Source organism: Camarhynchus parvulus, chromosome 6 (genome assembly GCF_901933205.1).
Source record: "Camarhynchus parvulus chromosome 6, STF_HiC, whole genome shotgun sequence".
Classification (NCBI taxonomy): Eukaryota; Metazoa; Chordata; class Aves; order Passeriformes; family Thraupidae; genus Camarhynchus; species Camarhynchus parvulus.
This window is the reverse complement of record NC_044576.1, coordinates 1,926,045-1,936,723: the sequence shown is the minus strand read 5'-3', so window position 1 is coordinate 1,936,723 and position 10,679 is coordinate 1,926,045. Positions and strand designations below refer to the sequence as shown.

The 10,679-nt window shown below is 46.0% G+C and overlaps 1 protein-coding gene across 4 annotated transcripts in view; it reads right to left on the bottom strand.

The window, feature by feature from the left end:
* Positions 1-4,104: 4,104 nt before the first annotated feature.
* CTNNA3 (catenin alpha 3) overlaps positions 4,105-10,679 on the bottom strand; it is a 415,145-nt gene continuing 408,570 nt past the window's right edge. For 2 of the 4 annotated variants that reach the window (XM_030950971.1, XM_030950972.1), the window contains one exon: positions 4,105-6,054. In XM_030950971.1, coding sequence (XP_030806831.1) covers positions 5,767-6,054 — 288 coding nt within the window. In that variant the 3' untranslated portion in view covers positions 4,105-5,766. The remainder of the gene's footprint in view (positions 6,055-10,679) is intronic. The other 2 variants (XM_030950975.1, XM_030950974.1) reach the window with 1 other exon arrangement.

Genomic DNA, 10,679 nt, shown 5'->3' with positions numbered 1-10,679 from the left:
GTGCAGGCAGTGTCTTACATACAAGCTGAAAAAGCAAAACCGAACAGAGACGGCCTGGGATGAGAGGAGTGAACACGGAATAGTTTGGCAGGTTTGAGTCTTGAATTTCATTCCAGTGACAGGGTTGTCTATACTCTGTTTATTTTCAGCTAAGATTATGAGTTTAATTCACAGTAACTGCTTCAGATGGAATCTCCAGGATGGATACAGTTGCTGGAATGTTCGTACATTTGTATATGCTGTACTCATTCCAGAGCCCTGAGAACAAGAGGTTCTTCTGGGGAGGGGGGGGAAATAAGGAAGAGTAGGTGAAGGACAGGATGCTGGGGAAGTGAAGCATCTTAGTCATTCTTGTTAACATAACAACTACTTGTCTTGAAATTATATTGGCTTGTGTAATGCTTGCAGCTAGACAGAAATTATTTCAGTGATAACAGAGCTCATCCTGAGCCAAAAGTTCCTCATTTCCCTTTCTTTTTATAGTACAATAGGTATGAATATCCTATTCAAACTCTTCAAAGGTTTGCAGACATAATTATTCTGTGCTTATTTTTAACTGCTGGGGGCTTAAGTTCCAGTGTGCTTTCTGAGTGACTAGATGCAGTTGCTATTCTTTTGCCATAAGATGCAGCCATTTTTTTCCCTGTCAGAGTAATTCAACAGCAGAAAATTGAGGCTGAATGTCTGAGATGTGAAACATCCATATACTTCTGTGTACTTGCTCTGAATTCTAACAACTTCAGTTTATCAGTAACTAAATATTATGTAATTATAGAAATACATTTAACTATAAATATATCTGTATATTTAATTCCATTAAAATAATTGCATTGATTTATGTTATTCGTATTTTGTGACTATTATAACACATTCATTACTAATATGTGTTGTAATAGATATAAAATGCATAATAAGTAAATTATATAATTATATCAATAGATAAATAAGAGAGGGTTATTTTATGTCAGCCAAGGGCAAAGATCCCCCAAGCACTAAGGTTTGCACAGGTGGTCTGCAGTGTGTGCTTGGGGTCTGCCTGTCTGGGTTTGCTGCTTCTGTATGGAGTCTGTGGCACCACAGAATGCTGAGGGGTGGGAGTGGACCTTGAAGACCATCTTGTCCAACACTTGCCACTGTCCCAGGCTACTCCAAGCCCCATCCAGCCTGGCCTTGGACACTTCCAGGGATCCAGGGGCATCACAGTCTCCCTGGGCACCCTGTGCCAGGGCCTCACCACCCACTCTCACAGTAAAGAATTCCTTCCCCATATCTAACCTACGTTTCCCCTCTGAATTTGTACCCAAGACGTAAAGTAGCAGAGCTCTAGTGTTGTTTTCTTGCTCCTAAGTGCAGATGAGCTAAATATAAATTGTGCAATATGCATCCAGATGTTCTCTTAGAGAAACCAATGCAAACCTTCCTGACAGCAAGTTGGACTGCTTGTTTTATTTACTTATTTTCATTTGAGGTTCTAAGGATCACACCCCCAGCAAGCTGCAAAGCCCCAGCCCTCAGTGATGTCTGAGAGAACTAGACTGGGTTTGTAGGGGGAGTGGAAGGCAGAAAAGAGCCTTTTGCTGTTTTGTCCCTTTTGCAAAGCCTTTACTCCAGGGAGATTCTGCTTTCCTGGAGAAATCATTGCTTTAAATGACTCTTCCTCCACCAGAGAAGCTAAAAACCCACCAGGAGAGTTTCTCCCATTCTCTCAGCCATGCTGGCTGGTTAAGAATGGCACAAAGTGTGGGAGCAGTATCCTATCCCGTTTCCATCGAGTGAGGGAGCTCCGGGCAGGAAGCAGCCCAGGGACAGAGGCTTGCTGGGGCAGGGAGCTCCTTTAACCCTCCACCCCCTGGAAAGAGCAGGGCCCCAGCCACAGACCCTGAGCTCTGGGGTGTTGGCAGCTGCTCGAGTCATGTGCTGCCTTCTGTGAAGGAAACTGAAAACTGCAGCAGAAAAGCCAATGGCTCTAAAATGACCAGGCTGATAAAAGATCTGAGGATTGAGAGGAAACATCATCCTGTACAGGGCATCTCTGTGGTCTCCAGCCTGCTTTAACATAGTCATTTTCACCATCAGGAAGTATAATGTGAATATTGCCTGTCCTGTAAAAAGCTCCTTAAAACTGTTAGATTCACCTCTTGCAGTGCAAACTTTCATCTTAACTATTGCTTTAGGCTGGAGCCAAAAATCAGTTCCTCAGCTTCCAGTTCCTTGGACCACAGCAACACATTCCTCCTGTTGATGAGAGACATCAGGGCTTAAAAGTATTTTCATGGTTTGTTTGCCATTTCTGCTTTGGATGTAGTTTTTCTTTATGCCAAGAAAGTTTCCAGTGAGTTGTGGTTTATTATTTGAAAGGTGGCATTTTTCAGTGCAGCAACACCACTTCCAGTGCACAACACCAAATCCATGGCTTTGTAATTAACACTGCCTGTGCATTTCTTCCCTTTAAGTTGTTGTGCAAAAACCAAGCCCACTGATGACCTTGGGGAGAGAGTGATCTGCTTGATCTTTAATTATTATTTAATTACTCATAAGCAATTGCCTCTACTGGACAATATCAGATGAGTGTTTTTGTTCTGTTGTCTCTCTTCCAGCCCCCAGGGGCTTTAGGGGGTTCATGGCCTGTTGAAGCTGGCAGAGCTCCCCCAGTGTTCCAGGCCCGTGGGATGCACAGGTTCTGGGGGGAGGACAGGGCTGGGGGGGTCCCCGGGTGTCTGGGAGCTGCGGGCAGGGAGGGGGAGGTGGGTGCTGCTTTCCAGCCGTGGGGATCCAGGACCAGGCACCACCCCTGGCTGCAGCCACTGCTGAGGCACAGGGGCTTATTTATCTCATCTCCTGAGCCTAACATGCTGGCAAGTCCCCAGAGTTCAACTGGGAGCAACACACAAGGGATAAGTAATATCTGGAAACAGAAATAGGCTTTACATAGAATTTTATTATCTACTGCTGATAGGGACTTATGTTTGTGGGTTTTTTTCAAGAAGAAAAGTTTTAAAGGCCCATGAAAGAACTTTCTGTATCAACATACTTTTCTCAAATGCTCCAGCTGCGGGCTCACAGAGAATAAAGGACACAACCCTTTCAAAAATCACTGCAGGACCTTTAAAACACCATGCCTGGCCTGATGTCAAGCTGCTTAGTTGTGTTCTTTAGTAGAGATGCAGCTACAGAGCTTCCCTAGTGGTACCCAGGCTATGTTGGGAGAAAAAGCACATTGGCTGTTTATTAAAAAAAATAAAAATTCAACAGCTTTGGGATTCGTGGAAATGATGCAGACCTGTCCTCTCAAACTAATGGGCTTCAGCAATGGGACTCCCACTTTCTCGTGCTCTAGTGAAAATTTTTAATATAAAATTGCCTCCAGTCATCCATCACACTGTGCTCCATGATGTGGTAATGGGGAGAGGCCAAGGCAGGCTAATGAAATAATCTGAGCTGCTGAGGTGAGAGAGCTGCAGCTCTGCCAGCCTGAGAGCAGCTGAGGGCACAGTGTGAGGGGAGAAGTTATGCTCTGAAAGCCGGGCTAGCAGGGAATGAGGAGATGGCAGGAAGAATGAGGAGCTGCTTGGAATAACACTGAGCAGTTCATCCTCCTTCAGCCCCTCGTGTCAGGGAAGGGTGGTTCCCTGCTTCCCAGACTGGCTGAAGGGTGATCAGCTGGGCTTTTTACAGCTCCAGGACTTCTCACCCTTTGCCTCCTTAGCCAGGAATAAACTTTTTCCCTTGGGATTGAATTTAACCCAAGATAAATTTAGTCTAAATTTGATCATTGCTCTTTGGCTCTTCTCAACTGCCTGCAGTGGGTTTTAAATTCCTTGCTCATTTAGAGGGTGGTTTCTGTGTAATAAATTGCTGTGTTGAGATCAAACTGGCTACTGAGCATGGCCAGGGAAGGAGCACAGACTGGCAGTGCAGGAAGGAGCATGAAATGAAGCAGTAAAATGTGCTTTAGTGATACTGGTGCTGGAAAACCTCTCCTGTAGAGCAGCTAATGGAGCACACACAGTGTGCTGGAAGGAAGGCTTCTGTGAGCACACCTGGCAGGCCTTGAACTTCAGACACTGAAAAAATCCCACGACACTGACAGCAGCTTCTCGGGGTGTACATGCTTTTTTATTAACAGTGTGGTACCAAGGCATTAGTTACAAACATTTGACATCAAGGTGACCAGGATCAAGGTGTAACCTGGAGACAGGAGGGTTTCAGGACAGTCACAGCCCCAGAGCAGCCCCCAAGGCTGTGTCAGCTTACCTGCTGCCTCTGGAGCCCTGGGAGGAGCAGCAAAGCCAGGAGACATTACTGACATCTTGCTGCAAACATGCTGGAGGGAACTGCAGTTGGGAAAAGGTGATTTTCTTCCAAACTTCTCCTTTTGTTCCATTTAACTGATTGCAAGGTTAGGGAAGGTGGAAGAATGATCGTTAGAATGTTTTAATTCATGAGCACTATAGTTTCACAGGGGTTTATAACCAACAGCATAGAAATTACCCTGCCCCAGCGTGCTGAGCTTACAAACACGGCAGCCCCAAGAGGAAAGGCACAGTTCAGGGTTACTCCTGCTGCCCACACTGGGCTAGGTCAGGCACTGCTGGGCAAGCATGGTAATAAATGACGTGGAGCAGCGGCCCAGCATGTGGAGCCATCCCATAATGGCAGTCAGTGACACAGGAAGCTCTGGCTTTTGAGGGAGCCCTTTCACCTTGGCAAATGTAGAAGGCCATGCTGAAGGATCTATGGAATGGCCAAGCAAAGACATCTTGAGTAACAAATGTAGTCTGGGAAGAATTCATGACATGGCAAAAAGGCAAGTTAGAGCCTTCTAAAAAATTAGTCCAAGTGGATTTCAGATTCAAAAGTATTTAGAAAAAAACTAGTTTTTCTTAAGTACATTGCAGAGGTCTGGACTAGCAGGATTTACCTTCATGACCCACTCTGAGTGCAGCCATTCAGCACTCACCAGCAGAGTCCTGCGATTAGGAAGTCTGTCAGAAGTAACTTTATTCCCTACAGTTGCTTTGGAAAAGTCATCCCATTCCTAAGATTCAAGATATGTGTATTTCACACACTCAGAATAATGATTTATTTCAAAGTTCTTCTTTTGTGCAGCAATAGGAAAGTTTTTTTACTGTTAATGTCTGATTTATCTGAACTGCCAAATACAACAGCCAGCAGATTTACTGGGGCTCCCAGAAGAGAGCAGGGAGCAGAACACAGATCCTGTTTCCAAAGGCCTTCTAAAGAGCTGTCACCCCTGCTGGCCTGCAGTCAGTGCTTTCTTTACTACACTGTTACATCCACGTTGTTCCAACACTTTGTGTTGTTCAAGCTTACGTTTCCAAGGCACGGTCTTGGCCAAGGACAAGTCTTTGGATGCTGCAGCCTGCACCCAGGTTTGGGCAGGTGTGAGCTGGTCACAGGTGCCCCTCAGGACCTGGCCCAGCAGTCAGAAATGCCTGTGTCACACACAGACCCACTGCACTGGGGCCACCCTCAGCCCTGCTGAGGGCAGGCTGCCTTTGGGCCCTTGGCACATCGCTCCTTGCCAGCTGCAGCTGGGCAGACACCAGAGCTCCTCACTGCAGACAGTCAGTATTATTTTCAACTGTGTGCTTCTAACTAATCCAACAGCATTTTCAAATCATTTAAGCAAGTGTTATCTTACAGATTTAGAGCAAAACGTTGACATATATAATTATTAAGTAAGCAGGGGAAAAGATGAAAAATCATGGGAAATTCAAGATAAGAAGACATAGTGGCAAAATATTAGACTACTTCTCTGCCTCTGAATTCACTCATGACTTGCACAGGATGGATTCTCTTCTTTGCAGAACCTTTTCTGACAGCAGCATAGATTTCTTCTGGCTTCTCTCTTTTAATCAGGGGCTTCTTCTCTGGAGCCTTCATTCTCCACATCACAACTGGATGGCGTGGGCCAGTAGGACTCTGAATCTTGATAATCTTTGTGGATGCAATGTAGGACATCTTCACTGTCTGCACCACAGAATTCATTAAGTTTTTGGCGGCTTGAATTAGTGAAGTGACACTGTCCAGCTGTAATAGGAAACAGAAACACCAGCCTAGAAGTCAGTGTGCTTTTAACCACAGCAGGCACAGGAATAAACACCAGTTAAAAAGTAAGACTACCAGAGACTAAACCATAATTCCCACATTTTCCTTTTGTGTGTTTGATCACTGTGCTCATGCTCTGCTGCTCAGATTTATTGTGATGTATGGAAATTCATGCTGGTGGAACAGATAAATGCTTTGGAAGATAATGCTAATTGGTTTTTTTCTGTAACAGGAATTCATTATGCTTGTCTGCAGGGTCCTATTGCAATTACTACTGATGAGTAATGAAACCAACTTGAAGAAGAGCTGTGAAAATGTGACCACTTGCTTCCTTTGTTTCAGCACTAGGTAAGGCCTCCAGCTGCTCCTGTCCAATTCCAGGCTCCCACAGGTGCTCAGGAGGAGTGCTGGGACACTCTGAAGTGTCTGCCCCTGGCTCTGCCAGGGCTGCTGAACCTGTTCTCAGCAGCCAAGGTTTGTATGGGGTATTAAAAGTGGGAACAGAAATCCCAGTGACTGTGTGGCCTCCCCAGCTGCTTGGGGAGTGCCAGCCAAGGGCAGAGTGCAGAACAACAGAGCCCATCACCTTCCCCAGCATCCAGCACAGCCACACCAGTGCCACAGCAGGGATCTCTTCTGTCACTGCTCATGGACAGCAAACAGAGCACTGAGGAAGCTCTCCATGGCTGGGATGGAGAAATGGTAGGATTACTCTTCCAAACAGGAGAGCCTTCACACTTCACCTTTAAACATCCCTTTGCTGAAACATCTGTGTAAAAGCACTGGAGCCAGTTCTCTGAAGGGCCCTCTGTGGGTTTAGTGGCAGAGTGATCCTGTCCTTTGCCATCCAGCCCAACCCCAGAGCCTTGGGGAAGGTACAGATTTACAAATGGGGTTATTAGGAGAGGTTTGAGGACCTCTCCCTTTGCCAGATCAATTGATCAGGTGAGAGAGATGTGTTATTATCGTCTGTCTTCACTCTGATTGTGTAACACAAATACAAATAAGGCAGAAATAAAAAATTCAGCCAAGAGGCTGGATTCAGTTGCAATTTGGAAACGCCTCTGAACTGGCAGAAGAATCTTCCAGTTAATACAACACACACTGCTGCTCTCTGGAAATGCAAAAAACCAAAAATTTTTTAAAAGTTAAGATATCTGGTTGAATGCACACATATGATGGCAAACTGAAATTATCTCAATTCCCCAAGAAAAGGTGTAAAATCTACCAGATGGCCTCTGGAGTTCATTCCATGCTGCAGCACGTGAACTTTCTAGAAAGGGCTGCCAGTCTGTAGCAGCCCTGTGGCGTTGGCAGGGCACTGCTGCCATCAGAGGGCAGGTGGGTGTGTTTGGGATGTATGAGCTGAGCCCCTGAGCTGGCTGCCCAGCCCCTCAGCAGCCTTGGCCCTGCAGCACAGCTGCTGTCACACACTTTGATGTGAACTTCAGTGCACGTGCTCACCCCCAAATTTCAAACACTTCTTTATACATCTAACACATGTGAAACAAACCGTTTCCCAAGGCTGCAGGCTGTGGGGAGGGTTTTGCTCAGAGTTCCTGTCCCACACTGCCTTTCCCCAGGGAGGCTGCCCTGAGGTGCAGCCCTAGCTCAGGGCAGGTGGAGGGGGCCCTGGCACAGCTCACTGCTGGATGCTGTCACACAGTGTTCACTGGAGCAGGAGGAGTCACAGCTTCCTAGGAACTTCTTCCTTTCATGCTAACCTGAGGACTGGTTATACACAGACACACCTCTGCATGCACACACACACACACACGAAATTTCAATTATCTGTTGCTGTCTAGAACAGCTGACAACACCATAATTCTGACATCTTATTGGAAGCTTTGAATAACTTTTTTTTTCCCCCTACCCTGACAGTCCAGCACTGGCATAGAAACACTGCTATGAAGCTGCCGGGACAAAAAAAAAAGATGGTTTTGGTTCTCTGGCAGATGGTAATGGGCTTCAGAGGAAGCTTCTTCCCTGAAGTCTCCCAGTGACTGCAGTGTGTGCAACTGCTCCACCATTCTGAAGCTGCTGGGTGACAGAGGCATGTGAGGAGGGGTAGCAGGTTGGGCAGCAAATAAATTCTTGTTTGCATGGCAGGGAGAAAGCTTATTGAAGAAAGTGGAAGCATCCAGGCAGGATGCTACAAAGCTTCAGCTGTTCTTTACTGTGACTTCAGTGTGTGTAGTGTGGAACATGGAGTGCTGAGGTGAGCAGCAGAACTTAGCTGGCCTTTCCTGTGGAAACTGAACAGTTACCTCCTCCTTCTGCCCCCTGTGGCTTCTTCCACAAATCGGCTGTGGAACAGTCTAGGGCTCCTTCACCCCACCCCTGAGATCACAAAATCTGCACTTTTATTGTTTTCTAAACTATAATCATAGGTATCTACTAAAGCAGCCAAAAGCTTCATGGGTGCGCAGTTTTGACGAGGCTGTAACCGAGCCCAGCGTGCAGCCTCGTGGCCCGCGGGGGCCCGGGCAGGGCACAGCTGCCAGCTCCAGCACTCTGAATGCTGGGCAGCCACAGCCTGACTCCAACTGCAGAGCTGCTCCAAGAGGCAGAATTCCCCTGCCCCCTGCCACACCAGGGGAACTGAACCTCTGCCATGGCATTAAACCTCTAGGAAAGATGCCCTGAGCCCCAAAGAGCCGTGCAGGCACCTGGCCCCACGCTGTGAGAAACAGCTCTGTGTGTCCCCTGCTGCAAGGCAGTGACCTGGGGCCCACCGAGGGTGCTTGACCTGGGCTTTTGCTGCATTACCTGGGGCTGGGCTGAGTCACAACAGGCACTGAGGTGCAGGGACACTCAGTTCATGCTGCCCTTTAGGCTGTCTGCCCACAGCCTTGGCTGTGCCCTTGTGTCTACCTGTCCTTTCACTGTTCTGATGCATCTCACATTTGTCTTCTAAAGAGGAAGGCTGTGTTGGGCTGGGGTATTGACTGCACTCAGAATTTTGGAGAAGCTTTTAGATGTTCTTAGATGTGTACTACAGATGATAACAATCTGGCCATACATTTAATTTCCTTTTTTTTTGGCTTTAGAGAGCAGTTGGTTTTCTACCTCAGTGCCAGTAACACTGTACAGTTTGGTGGAAATCTGTTCTATAAAACTGATATACTAGAGAACTGTCTTCACTTGAATGCTTTTATCTCAGATATCCAGCAGGCTCTTCAAGGTCTCATATCCAGGAAAACTGAAGAAATGAAACATGGCATAAATAAAAGCCTGATAAAATATTCATTGAGTGTTTAAGTCCATTTCACTTCGAGAGAGATAGCTGCAAACTCTTCAATGCACAGCAAGTGGTACATAAAGATTCACTGGTAAAACAAACAAACCAACCAACCCCAAACTAAAACCTGTTTTATTTTTGCCTAACGTCACTTTTGCTCTTTCAGCATTTTCCATGGAGATGCAATGTCCCAGCCTTCAGATTTAACAGGTCTGTGTAAGTTAGGACAATAATTCATTAAAGGCTTTAGGAAAAACATCCCTTGACGTTTCTCTCCTCTCCTGTCCTGTGAGCAATAGTACTGTGCTGCCATTGCAAAAGGAATTCAGAATCATTCTGACCACTGTAATTTCACACTGGGATGAAACACACATGATACAGAGCAGATGACTATTTTTTTAAGAACAAAATTCCCACCCCAAATCAGGCTGGCAGCTCTCATACTGAAATCCACTCTCCCTTCTCCAGCACTTTTATTCCTCCTCTGTAGTAAATCCTGAGAGCAAGAACGCAAAATCCCCTCTGCATAAAGGAGAGTTTATGCAGAAGCTGCAAAAACTGAAGGAAAATGTTAGATGAGAAATTAATTTTGAAACTTTTTTCCAGTTTGTTTACATGCATTGTATTTTTCTCATTTTGGTAATTTCATGTCTTGGCAGTAGTGGCAATCCAATGCTATGAAATGCTGAACAATATGATAACTGATATGGGCAGTTATTTTTACTATTCAGAATAACAAAGAGAGTCGTGACTTAGAAACTGAAGAAACCCTTTTGCTGTCAAAGTATTTTCTGTTCAGAGCAGTAAGAAATGCCCTCTTGTCCCATGCCAGCAGTAGTTGTAAGTGGAGCAGCAGTGGAATACAAACTCTGCTGACTGCAGGGCAGGCAGAGAGGCCAGGCTCCCTCCTGCTCCCATTGTGGTGTGCAGGGGCTGTCCCTCTGTCCTAAGGCAGGGACAGACACCTTGTGCCCTCAGGGACAGAGCTGTGTGGGCCTGCACCCCTCCCAAAGTGTTCAGTGTAACCTGCAGTGCCTGCAGCCCCAGCTGGGACACCGGGACTGCTCTGCTGGGAGTGCTCTTGGAGAGCTGCAGGGAGCTGTAAGGCTGTGCTCTTTGAGAACACATGGATTGGCTGTTTACAGTATCCCAAGTTGTAGTTACAGGTCACCCACATTTAGGTTTTCCATATAGCTGGAAGCTGAGAACTGAACACCAAATAGAGACTTTTTTCTCAGTGTCTGAAGTCTGAACTTAAAATTCTTTTGGAAACAAGGTCAGTTATTAAAAATTGATTTTAATTGAAACACAAGGTTCATTATGTAAATTCCTAGAAGCAGATTTCCTTTGGTACACTATACTGAAA